At 39.1% G+C, this 14242-nt stretch overlaps 1 protein-coding gene across 1 annotated transcript; it reads left to right on the top strand.

Moving 5' to 3' along the window:
* Positions 1 to 9418: 9418 nt before the first annotated feature.
* LOC134098294 (leucine-rich repeat-containing protein 15-like) lies at positions 9419 to 10728 on the top strand. The gene is given in 3 exon segments (XM_062551325.1): positions 9419 to 9960; positions 9962 to 10241; positions 10243 to 10728. Coding segments are annotated over 3 exon segments (1308 nt in total).
* Positions 10729 to 14242: the final 3514 nt, after the last annotated feature.

The raw sequence follows: 14242 nt of genomic DNA, 5'->3' as shown, positions 1-14242 counted from the left end.
AGTCAAATGGCTTAGTCATGTTGTCAGTATAACAGTGTACTCTGGAGGGATGTTCTGATGTAAACTATGGATAACATTTTTATGACATTTTTTGTAAATTGTAGGTTACACCTTAGTGTATAGTGTATGACAATATTGACATCTGCGCTTCTACTGTTTTTTTTACTGTAATTTGTTGACAGACCCTGTCATTGTAATAACAGAAAGGAAAGGACAGCACTGCAAAGTATAAACGGGAAAAAATGAAATAAAGTAGAAATTTGACCATAGGACAATCTCCTTAGGGAAAACTGTAAATGCAGTGTTGTAGGAATTACAGTGCAGTCTTCCTACACCTCCTGATGCTCCTGTCTTTTGGCCCACAAATTCTCATATGACAACATGTTCAACCATTTTGCATGTAGGCCTAAAGACTTATACTATGAACTAATGCCTAATGCCTGTTGTGGGGGGTGAGACGAATTATTGTACATGATCATTTGCATGGATGTACCAAAACATTTGCAACTTGATCAAAGGAATGAGAAACTGCTTTTTTGATGTGCACACACTGTTCACTGTTGATTCGCTGTTTCCCCTTGATTTTCCAAGTTAAAGTTAAGCCTGCTAAGTCTATAATTGTCACTTGTTGCAGAGCTGTGTAACATTTATTTGCCTCTTTCTTGATAAGTTCACACTTGAAAAATCGACTCTAATCGGAGCTGCCAAATGTCACGCTTTGAGTGTGACTGAAAAAAACTCTCACGCTTGCCATTTCCTGAAACTTGACAGCCCTGCCTGTCGTTCATGTCGCCAAATTCTGTGAGGACGTTGTCACATGGTGCAAAACATCTAGAACTAGAATGCATTTCCCGGTGGGAAAGTGCGAAGTGTGCTTGCTCCGACGCACCGCGAAAGCGCTCCGGCAGGAGACGCGACCGCTCGCCCTCAGGTCAAAACGCTAAAGTTTGGCCAAGACGCAAAGCTGCTTCGAGTTTGGCGGCGTTACCCTCGATTGCCAAATTCTTACACTGACGTGACGGGTTGCCTAGGTTCATCAGTGGTATGTCCCAGAGCACCTCCAATGTAAAAATGTGGATGTCATCCCAGAGATGTAAAGAGATATGAGACAAAATGCATTTTTGCTAATTGCGACGCCCCCTAGTGGCCAAATTACACCAAATTTACTAAGGCTACTTTGGATTGTGTCCAAAATCGTCCCACCAAATATGGTCTTGACACCTCAAAGCGTTTCCGAGATTTGACCTCACTTCCTGTTTGGAGGCTTCGCCATCGAATTTGATTGGCTGCCATGGGCGAATGCTTTGATGTATGGAAATGAAATGTACACCTCTAAGGTCTGTAGACCTTGTGTTGAATTATGTATGAGTTGTTCACGTGTAGCCAGCATGAAACACGTAACCAGTGAAAGAAGGAAGGAGCCTAAGGAACTAGGCATGTTTCTAGAACAAATACGAGTAATGTTAGGAGTATTGCGGGAACATCTGCTGTTTACTCACTGTTGAGTAAGTTGCAATGTGTTATAGCCTCAAATTGATGGTAGAATAAATAGGACGACTCACCTGTTCAAATGGTGTAATAGGATCAAATGTGGTGTTGATATGTCAAAGCAACCAGGCTGTTACTGGTTAACGTGTCTGAATATGAAATAGGGATGGCGAAAACCACAAATTTTCTTGACTGACCACCGAGGCTCATTAGCCGGTTGAAACCGGTTAACCGGTTCGTTTAAAATAAATTATGCTATTTGAAATAACAGCCACGCAATTTCCCAACTCTCATCTCTCTGTCCCCCGCTCATAGGCTACACACAGCCCCGGCGCTGCCCTTTCACTCACGTCACTTTTTTAAATCCCCTACAGCGCCAGTTTAGTTTGAGGAAGTGCTAACAATAATAACGAAAGATGATCATTACCTTATCTGTTACCATTGATGACCCTTCCTGAAATGTAGATGTAATGTCTTTCCAAATCTAAGCCCATCTTATGCGGAAAGTTGCCTAGACTGCAACACGATAAAACCAATGGATAAAACAGCGCACTTCCAGATTGCAAAAGATGCACCGGCCACCGCTGTGACCTCGTGCCAAATGTTTTTATTGGTTTATTACGTAGCCTAGCCTACAAGCAGGCGAGTTATGAAAAATTGAGTGTGAGGGATAATTTGTTAACTTCACGAAAAAAAGATCTTCTTGGAATGAGATGGCTAGCTGTAGTAACGTTTAGTCCACTGTCTTTAGGCTAATTTAAAGATGCCTCTCTTTTTTTTTTGTTAACCGACTAGCGACAACTTTGGTCGGTTAACGTGGATACGGTCAACCATCGGTCAAACAGTCACCGGTTAACATCCCTAATATGAAATCGATTTTGGATTGGTTGCATGTGATAAAAGCTATGCCATTTCCTGTCCATATTCAGATTCAGAAATACTGTACACCGGCAACAAGGCACACACACACACACACACACACACACACACACACACACACACACACACACACACACACACACACAGACACACACACACACACACACACACACACATATACATATATATATATGTATATACTGTATGAGCAATTCCATGCAAAACTGTCAAGTCCATAACCCCACACAGCGTCAAACTATGATGTGGATGATGATTTCTTAAAAGTTTACCATTTCGCTCTTCTTGTTTGTACAACATATTCAATGACATTGTTAACTTAATCATTTGCATTATATAAATGTAACCTATTTTTCCACCCTTATGTCTCAACATATAGGCTACTATACACATAGTCACATTCATAAACATAAACAGGATCCTAGGTTCTCAATTTGCTGGACTCACTGTCTACCATAAAGTTAAAGAATAGTAATAACAGAAGAAAAGGTAAGAAGATGTTGATAGCGTGATTAACTGTGTGGTGCCTCCACTGAAGAATGTCTTTACCACTGCCCTGGTGGAAATATGCAAATCCTCAGAAATGTCAAGTGACTACTGTTACTTCTAACTGCTTTGATATAGCTTATCCTAAATGAAATACTATGCAATGCAAGCATCACAAAACATTTATTTTATCCTTTGTTTTTAACTCTTAGAATTCAGTTCAGTAGGCTATGACATAATAAAATGAAAGTACAAAAACAGTTTTTAAAACCCCTTTTTAAAAGTTCAACCTATCACTTTCAATGAAATCTCAATTAAGGATTACGTAGTTTTAGATAGTAACTGTGTGGTAATAATTCACCTATACCACCCATAGCCTAAATTAATTAAATGTTTACTATGAACAATAGTTAAATGAAACACACAGTAATACTTTCTATAACACTTTGTGTTGGATGTAATTCATTGAACCTAGAATTGTTAACTGCTATACAATAAGTGGGCCAAACTTCACAGTTTAAGTCTCCACACATAAGCTTGCCTACTGAGTCTAAAAACATAGCTCCCACTTTCCTTAGCTGGAGGGGAATTCTGAGATTTCTCCCTAAAGCAGAAACTATTATTTTTACCTAATTATTATTACTATTATTATTGGGAAGGTTATAGGTTTGCACTGATTCAGGTAGGGTAGTGGCACTATACTGGATGGTATATCGGTTAGAATATAGGACGGAGAAGAGATGGGGTTTAACTTTGTATTGTTCCAGCAGAGACATTCAGGATTCCATACATACAGAGAAATATAGGTAGATGGCTATTTATATAGATAATATATCTGCAGCATACAGATATGCATTGAATACTAAGCTCATTAAACTGAATTGTAAGCCAGGACACACCAACGGCAACGCTAACCCCTTCAAGAAAGAAAAGAAACCTTTTTGTTCGTGACTACAGTTATTATGTGGTCAATAACGCCATCTAGCGGCGTAAACGGTACTGTGTAATAGCGTTAACTCGCACAGCACAGGTACAAACTTCCTCCAGTCGGAGATTGTTAATGAGGGCTATCTTTTACTGTCTATGGGGCTAAAGGACTGTATGGATTGATTGATTGTGTTGCTTGGGTGGCGTCAGTTAGAACCAAAGATCATACAGCGCTAGAATCTTTGGTTAGAATACTGGTTGTGAAGCAGTAGTTTCTCCTTAGTTTCTTTATTGAGTTTTCTTCCACCATACAACAGCATGAATAAACTTATAATGTATAGTGGTCTGTAAAGAACCAAATAAACTGTCATTAATATGGTCACTAAATAAACTGTATCGCTATCTCTCATTCTATAAGCTCAACTTCTCACACAAGTAACACAGGCTTCCTTCATTTCAAACCCTTAATGCTAATGCTCCGTTTAGCATGCTAAGTCCTTGCATATCAACGTGAAAGATACATCCCACTCCCAATACACATGACCGAAGGTTACGGTCACTTACTTTTGTTGTCATACACGCACACAACTTCAACTTAAGGTAATTGGCAGTAAACTCACTCAAAACTAACGTCATGAACTTCACCAACACTGTGGTGTACTACTAGATAACGTCTCTAATGAACTAGCATGAGGCTGCACGAGAGGGCGTCACTAGGCAACAACACCTCAACAGAAGAAGAGTACAGAGATGCAAGACTAGTCTAGCTGCTACGTCCTTACAGTAGAAACGCTAAACAGTAGATTCTTAAGCTAAACACATGAAGTATTATAATTTCAGAGAACACTTACAGTATATTACTTCATGGAAATCATGTCAAGAGCAAGTTTAAGTGTATTAGCAAAACTCTTGCATACCAGTGTGAATTAACGATGTATGTATCAAACTTACTTTTTGTCAATGATCGCATCTCTGAATGTAAAGGGCTGGATTACTCAGGATAACTGCAGGAATTGTCTAAGGGTAAATTAATTATCTATGTTTTTTGTGCACAGCCGTCTGCTCATCATCACAACAGAAAACGAAACTTAAAATCCTCAGACAGGGCGACCGCTCTACTTCCGGTATTTACCCAGAATGCTCAGGTCAATACAAATCATCCAAAACACACCGTCAGTATGAAACATCGTGTGATTGTCGAGTATATATACCAAATGAACACATGCAATGTCTAACAGCGCGTAAGTCCGTACTTGCCCCTCGGGGCCATGGCATTGCTTAGATCTACCAGTCTCAGGATGAGACACCCCAATGCGGACCTTCCTAGAATCACTAGCACATAGCACCGTTGCGGACAATGCATGTCATCCAATGACCAATTGATCAGCGGAAGTCTACTATCATTCCACAATGAAGGTATGAAAATACATGGAATGACTCCTCAGTGCTGTGAGAATTACACTAATATGTTTTACAAGAATGGCCTCGATTTGATTTTTTTTTTTAAATATCAACATTGTATCTTAAATCACTCTGAAATGTCATTTCTGCATGACCTAAGCAATTTAAGATGAGCTATTCTGCTTAATAGTATACATTCGCCAACACACACGTTTTTGCTAATTATAGAGCCATCGACAGACCGAATAACACCAAATTTATTGAGGGTGCTTTGGATGGGGTCTCAAGTCATCCCACCAAATATGGCTTTCATACGTCACAGTATTTCCAAGATAGGCACACTTCCTGTTTGGCGGCTTCGCTCGCTGAATTTAATTGGTTGTCACAGGCGAACGCTTGGACGTATGAAGGCGAAATCAAGGCGGTTGATCCGCCTTGGTCTGTAGATCACGCGTGCCAAGTTTCATGACGATCGGAGGAACTATGCGGCCAGAGTTGCTTTACTTTGACTTTGGACAAAATTCAAAATGGTGGAAAATCCATCATGGCGGAAAATGACGTCACATAGTGCGTTGGAATCAGCTGAGTCAGAGGATTCCAATGGTATAAGTTTTATAAAAATCGGCCATACGGATCAAAAGTTACGGGCATGAACGTGTTTTCAATCTTTGACCAGTTGGTGGCGCTAGAGCGTGAGAGTGGCGAGCATGAAACCTGGTGGTGTCAATCAGGGTAGTCTCCTCTATCAGCATACCAAATTTCATGATTTTATGTCTTACGGTTTGGGCTACAGGTGGAAAAATGTGTGGGCATCAGCGCTCAAAAATCGCTTTTCCATTCATTCCTATGGGAAAAAATCGACCGGAAAAACTGGAATAACGGGAGAACGACATGCCGTATCAAAAAGCTGTATACAAGCCACCATCCTCGCATCAGGACCCACGCGTGAGAAGTGGAACGGCGTCTCTAGCTCTAAATCCCTAGGACAAGATAGGGAGACAAAAGTTGGACTTGAGATAAATAAGTATATGAAACGCACGGATAACAATAGTGTGCTTTTGCAAGCACACTAATAATACTTTTTGTTGCCATTCATTCTTGTTGTGAACGGCACTGCTGCTGAAAGGTGTCTACCTACAGTAACAGTTGTAGTGCTGGTTTGGCTAGTGCATTGTAGCAGCCTACTTTCGCTTTCTATCATAGAAGTAGGCTACAGTACGGCGTATTATTAATAACATCATTTGAATATCGTTTTTGTAGTAGCTAGGCTATATGAAGTGTAAAAGTAGCTTACAGTCTGGTTAAAACATAGGCTACTCTAGCCTACTGTAATTTGGAGTTGGGTAGCCCACTCAGTGTTTTTTTCGGAGTCAAGCTCCATATGTCGTCAATACATAATGGTCACATTAAAAGCATATACTGTACCTGTCGTCAAGGCTTTACATTGCGTAATATTCAGCTGCCCATTATGTAGGCTACAGTAGCCTATTCTCGGGCAACAAAGTAGGCTACTCTTTAGGCTACATTAGCTGTATTGACTAGATCTCAACAGAATTGAACTTGGAAGTAGGAAAAAGGTATTTGCTGCCGCTAGGGGCGTCTAGATGTCTAGGCTAGGAAAAAGGCGGAACTACACAAAGTCCACAAGCTGAAAACGCGTGTATGGGGAGTTCAAGAAAATCATAATTTGCGCATAATTTGCGTTGCACAACTAGACTATCAAATTATATTGATGTTAAAAAAAAACTCAATAGACCCAGAGTTCAGACTTGTATTATTGCTATGGTTCCTTGGTTTATTTGATCAAATATGCCTATAATATTGAGAGATAGCTGAAAATCGGAGAGAACATTTGGTAGTCATTTCAGAGCAAGTGAAACTTGTATCCTACATTTCATGTTTTTTTTAATTGCATTGTATTTTGTGTGACCATATATGTGTGTGTGTGTGTGTGTGTGTGTGTGTGTGTGTGTGTGTGTGTGTGTGTGTGTCACGGCTTTGCCTGCTCCTCCTCCTGTTTGTCCTACGTCTGTCTCCTACAGGTGAGCTGGGCGCAGGTGTTTGGAGCTGCAGTAATTACTTCCTGGTTTGGGCCTTTACAGTTTTTTCCAATTGCTTACACACAATTTTTCAAACCGAGTTCTTTTTAACAAAATTTAAGCACAGCTATCCAAACGCCACACTCAGTTTGCATAATTCCTAGATTCTTTGCAAAATGAAACACTTCAGTCAAAACAAACACACTTCAGTCAAAACAAACACACTTCAGTCAAAACATACACACTTCAGTCAAAACATATACACATATTTGTAAAAATGCTATTAGTTGTCATTTAACAAACACAGTCCTCAATGATCAGACATTATTGCAGCCAGTTTCACACTGCAGTGATAAATGCAAAACGCATTTGTAAAAAGAAAAATTAGGAATTAGCATGTGCTAGATTTTTGCCCAGACATTGTTATGTAAGGGATCATTTAGATGTCCAAAAAATAGTGACAAACCCACAACATTCTTCATGATTACTGTAGTTCGACTTAGGGAAAGTGTACATAAATAGGTCTATAAACTTGCACTTGCACTGTACAACACTGAAGACTGCTGTAGACTGAATATTTCAAGTATACTTACAGTATTTCTAACCATAATCAGTTACAGTAATCAACCAACAATGAAATCAATTGAACAAATAAAATCTGTAGACAAACAAAAACTACTGCATAAAGTACATACACTTTGACTCTGAAGAGCAACTACTGCAAAAGCAACAAGACTGTATAGCACACCTGAGTGCTGCGTTTTCAATTTTGCACATGTGTGCTTACACACCTGGTGGATGTGATTATCCAATTCGTTCATTAGTGTAGTCATTGGCAATCCGGGGCTTTGTAATGACAAGGAAGTAACCTCACAATCCTTATCTGTGTCTAAGGTGTGGAAATGTGTGTAGAGTTTTACAAATCACTGTGTGTAATGTTTTGCAAAAAGGGTGAAGCAGACATTGTGTGTAATGTTGTGCAAATCTGTGGAGGTGTTTTGCTAATTGGAGTAAAATTTTGCTAATTGTGTGAAAAAAAATATTTTAGTGTGTAAACAATCGTAAAAAACTGTAAAAGAGTTCTCCAGACGAGGCTGGAGGTCGACCGCCGCTGCTCTGTCTCTCCCGCACCGACTTAGGATTTTGCTTTGCTTATTCATTGCACCTCATATACTGATTGCATACACTTTTATTTTCCAAGTTCAACTCCACTACTGACGTTACTTAAACCTATTCTGTTCAATTCTATTTATTTAATAAATCTAATATATATATCGCTACTCCGTGTGTGCCTTTCCCTATACTCTGTTGCTTGCTTTGAGCCAGGCTTGTAACAGTGTGTGTGTGTGTGGGTGTGTGTGTGTGTGTGTGTGTGTGTGTGTGTGTGTGTGTGTGTGTGTGGGTAATGGTGTGTGTGTGTGTGTGTGTGTGTGTATTTTTCTGTGTGTGTGTGCGCGCGCAGTTGCATGTGTGCATGCTGCCTGCCTGTCTACTGTGTGTGTGTGTGTGTGTGTGTGTTTATGCGTTGGGGTGTGTGCACATGCATGTGTGTGAGTGTGCGCGTACCTGTGTGTATTTATGTGCGTGTGTGTTTGTGTGTGTGTGTGTGTGTGCATGTGGGTAGACACTGCTGTATTTGGTCACATTGGGCGTCATAACTGGATGAGTAAAACCACAGAGCCTGAGCCTGTGGAAGCTCAAAGCAAGAGCTGGTCAGCTACGGGATGGTAGTTTTCCTCTGAGATATCTTGCATTTTTAAAAGCCTCCTACAAGATTTACCCTTCAAAGTGGTACTGTGTGTATTGCTGTGTTTTCTATTGACCATATATACTTGCTCTCACAAGTAACTATTTAAGTTTTTCATAGATATTCATAATCAGATACTCATGTCTGCCATGTTTACATAATAATGCTTATAATGGCCTGCTTTTCTTTAATGTGCTTTCTATTACTGCAGAATGTAAATACAATCAATGCAATATTATGATGGGTTAGTTTATGATTCAGTATTTAGAGAGTAAAGTAAATTGATTATCTATCAACAATTCAGATATATAATACATAACCCATAACATACACTCAAAATAAGCCAATGTGCAAAAATGTGATCAAACTTTTCTTTCTAATTTTAGGAGAAATGTTCAGATTACACAACCTGTTCCTTTTGCTTCCTTTGTTAATGGGATGGTCTGGCCAGTCTTGTGATTTTGATGAGAGCTGCTCTAGACTAGTCTATGATAAAACAGTCACCTCAATTCCTGTCACTCTAAAAGCTGATGTCAAAATGGTCTATTTTGTGGCCAGCCAAATCAGTGCAATTCCCAAAAGAGCATTTGCCACCAATCCTCAGCTTGAAAATATTGAGTTCCTTGGAACCACCACTGATTCCATTGAGACTGGAGCATTTGAGGGATTGAACAACATCCAGTTGATTGAGATATCTAACACACAACTCGAGTCAGTTCCTGTGGGAGTCTTTCAGGATTTGATCAGCCTAGGAACTTTGGTTCTGAAAAACAACAAAATTCAGACTTTAAAGAAGGGCGTATTTGATGGTCTTAAGAATCTCAGGAACTTACAACTGCACATGAATGAGATTTCCTCCATAGAGGAAGGCACATTTGATCAGCTCGAAAGTCTTCAGACTCTTCATCTCGCAAAGAATAATCTCAGCTCCATTTCATCATCTCTCATTTCAGGATTGAGGAAACTCAAAGTGATCACTGTATGAAATTGAACTGACATCCCTACCTACGTGTAGTGACATACTTGACAATCTACAAAATCTTACAGAGATTGCTTTACAGAGCAACAAAATATCATATATACAGCCACAATTAATTCTACATAAAGATACATTACAAAAGTTACTTCTAGACAACAACCTATTAACAGATTTGCCACCACGGATGTTCGTCAACTTTCCATTACTTAAAACATTGACGCTACACAGTAATCAACTGTCATATCTGCCCACAGACTTATTTGGAGAAATGGCTAAACTTAGAGTTAAGTTTTAAGAGCAACAATCTCAGCACACTTCCTCCAGGAGGTCTGAGAGTCCTTTCAAAATTGCGTAAATTGGATCTGTCAGAGAATCAGTTTCAAACTATAACAGGGGAGTTGTTTGATGGTTTAGCAAACATGACCGATCTTAATCTTCAGAACAATTTCATAAATTATCTTATTTCAGACAATTTTGAGAAAGTCAAATCTCTCTCAACCCTAAAACTTTCAAACAACAAATTGAAATGGCTTCCAGATGATGTTTTCTGTTCTCTTCCAAAATTGAGTAAATTATACCTGGATGGCAATCCTTGGCATTGTGACTGTAGCCTGATACCATTTTACAAATGGATGAAATCAAATCCAAGAATCTTAAAATCTGCAGTACAATGTGTCTCACCTGATTCTCTGAAAGACCAAGAGGTCATCAGCCTAGAAGAGATTGACTTCATATGTCCATCCACTCTGCCAACGGAAGTTTAATGTTTAATGTTTGCTTTCTTGGACAGAATGCCTTTAACTTGTCGACTCATGGACTGTTGTGATTTACGTAATTTCCTGCACATCCTTTCAAAATATGGATAATTATTTTGTATTGCACACTCTGATCTCCAATTATCGGCAATTATCGGCTGTTAGCCGACATGTTGGCTAACAGCCTTTATCAAGGGTCACCTTGGGGCTGTGTGCCTAAACATTGGTAATTAACAAATAATGCACTAGACTGTGTGGCTACTCTGTTTTTAGTTCGCTATTTTAAAATGAATAGTTATGGTCCTTGATTATGGCTGAATCACGTTCAATGTTGTTGTAAAATCCAACACAAACATGGTCGCATTTGACCGCATCACTAAACAAGACCGCATTTCGTTGGCCCTAATGGTTTTATCTGTACAATCACCAATGTCAATCCATATCATCATGTTCATGGAAAAGACCATTATAATTGGTATACGTGTGTGTGTGTGTGTGTGTGTGTGTGTGTGTGTGTGTGTGTGTGTGTGTGTGTGTGTGTGTGTGTGTGTGTGTGTGTGACACTGTATACATTGCCAATAAATGTAACTAGTTTTTAAAGGTATGGTATTTTAATGTTGGTCATAATGGTGGTACTTGGAGAGTCAATTGTTCTCTGAGGTGGTACTCATTGTGAAAAGTTTGAGAACCACTGCTGTCGGTGACACTGCCCGTTTACTAGCATACACTAGTATGCTTTGGGAATGCTTTGGGTCAGGATAGGGTCACCCCTTGTTCACAACTCTAGCTTATGGGCATGCTTAACATTTCTAAAACCCATTTCACACTGGATCTCCCCTTTAAGTTGCTTAACAAGGGCTTATTTTTTCTCATTAAGTTGTAGTTGGAAGGGGCAGCCTATTGGTTTTAGATACTGTAATCTGGCAAAGCCTGCAACAGGTGTAGGAGCAGTCTAGCATACACTTGTCTACCTAACTTATTTTCTGAACAGTACTTTCAGACGGAGCTCAGTTGCACAGCATAGCACCATGGGTTTCATTAGAATAAGAATATTTGTAATGGTGGACATTTTAGAATATACACTATATTGCCAAAAGTATTTGCTCACCTGCCTTGACTCACATATGAACTTCAGTCACATTCCCTTCTAAATCGGTTTACAGTTTTTTTCAATTGCTTACACACAATTTTTCAAACCGAGTTCTTTTTAACAAAATTTAAGCACAGGTATCCAAACGCCACACTCAGTTTGCATAATTCCTAGATTCTTTGCAAAATGAAAAGCTTCAGTCAAAACAAACACACTTCAGTCAAAACATACACACTTCAGTCAAAACATATACACATATTTGTAAAAATGCTATTAGTTGTCATTTAACAAACACAGTCGTCAATGATCAGACACTATTGCAGCCAGTTTCACACTGCAGTGATAAATGCAAAACGCATTTGTAAAAAGAAAAATTAGGAAATAGCATGTGCTAGATTTTTGCCCAGACATTGTTATGTAAGGGATAATTTGGATGTCCAAAAAATAGTGACAAACCCACAACATTCTTCATGATTAGTTCGACATAGGGAAAGTGTACATAAATAGGTCTATAAACTTGCACTTGCACTGTACAACACTGAAGACTGCTGTAGACAGAATATTTCAAGTATGTCTTTCGATACTTACAGTATTTCTAACTATAATCAGTTACAGTAATCAACCAACAATGAAATCAATTGAACAAATAAAATCTGTAGACAAACAAAAACTACTGCATAAAGTACATACACTTTGACTCTGAAGAGCAACTGCAAAAGCAACAAGACTGTATAGGCCTACTATACTACAGTGTATAGCACACCTGAGTGCTGCGTTTTCAATTTTGCACATGTGTGCTTACACACCTGGTGGATGTGATTATCCAATTCGTTCATTAGTGTAGTCATTGGCAATCCGGGGCTTTGTAATGACAAGGAAGTAACCTCACAATCCTTATCTGTGTCTAAGGTGTGGAAATGTGTGTAGAGTTTTACAAATCACTGTGTGTAATGTTTTGCAAAAAGGGTGAAGCAGACATTGTGTGTAATGTTGTGCAAATCTGTGGAGGTGTTTTGCTCCTTGGAGTAAAATTTTGCTAATTGTGTGAAAAAAAAAATATTTTCGTGTGTAAACAATCGTAAAAAACTGTAATATGATGTCGGTCCACCCCCCCCCCCCCACCACACACACACACACACACACACACACACACACACACACACACACAACAATTAATCATGTAATCACTGAATTAACACCTTAAAATAAAATTAAGATACAGAAACCCCTGACTTGACTGGACCAGTAGCCTGAACCCAGCAATATTTTAACATTAAAATTTGGGAGCTAAAAGCAGTGTTGTGGACATTACATTACATTCTTTCACTGAAGCAAGTTTCATTTGTCCTGCACCTGCCAAAAGGTGGGATGTGAACACAGTAACTCTTCTTATGAACTCTGACTTGACACCTTAAATGTAAGATTAAGGGATTTCACACTCATATCTGAAAATTACATTTTGTTTAACACATGAAGGACCCCTTGACTTGAATTTTTTGGTTTTGGCATGTTTCCAGGAGTAATTTAAGTACATCATTTTGATTTGATTTGAGTACATCATGTTTTTTAGTGACTACTGTGTTATGCTGCCACCTTGTGGCATTCAGAGTACACTATCATTTGGAACAATGCCATACAGTATGGACACAGAAGGCCCATGATCCAAAAAAGGCTTAGAGTTGCAGAACAACTTACTGACCTTTATCCCCGTGTCCCTTTTGCATGTGTGTCTATCTTTGTGAGTATCAGGGGTGTTCTGCTACCTGCTTTGTGTAACACCAAAATTAGGCAAAGCACACGGCTAAATGCAACAAGGTGTGGGATGATGACTGACTGACCATGGGTTACTTAAGAAATCCATCTATGTCAGAGGGAGGACATTTCTGTTTTAATTTTATTTATTTATTACTCTTTTATTTATTTTTAAACCTATTTCATTTTTATGGCTGTGTTTATTTCCATGCACTGGATGGTGCTGTTGTGACAGTAAGATTTCCTTGAGGATCTTGATATAAAATTATGTTTCTTATCTTAGCCTTGTCACAGGCTGTCTCAAACTTTGCACACTTCAAATACTTAGTTTAAGTATATAGTGCCGATATTGGGACAACACTAACCATCGAAAAGTGGACACAATGCAGGTAAGCACTCAGTGCACACTAACAGTGTACTGACTGATGAAAGTATGCGTTTAAGACACAACTATCGTCTGTTACAGATCAGTGATCATCTCATTACCCCTGTTCTGGCTCAGGTCTCACCTCCAGTTTCTGCTCCAGCACTGTATGCAGAGCCATCAAAGACCCTCCGTGGGATTCGGGCTCCGGGATGGCTCCTGAAGAAACATCTTGATCCGTCTTATCTTTAGTTCAGTGTCTCCTGTGCTTTAGTATTCCTCTCATTTGATATTTCTAGATATTTCCTGATGTTTCA

The sequence above is a fragment of the Sardina pilchardus genome, chromosome 12 (genome assembly GCF_963854185.1).
Source record: "Sardina pilchardus chromosome 12, fSarPil1.1, whole genome shotgun sequence".
NCBI classification, from domain to species: domain Eukaryota; kingdom Metazoa; phylum Chordata; class Actinopteri; order Clupeiformes; family Clupeidae; genus Sardina; species Sardina pilchardus.
This window is presented reverse-complemented; position numbering and strand designations above follow the sequence as displayed.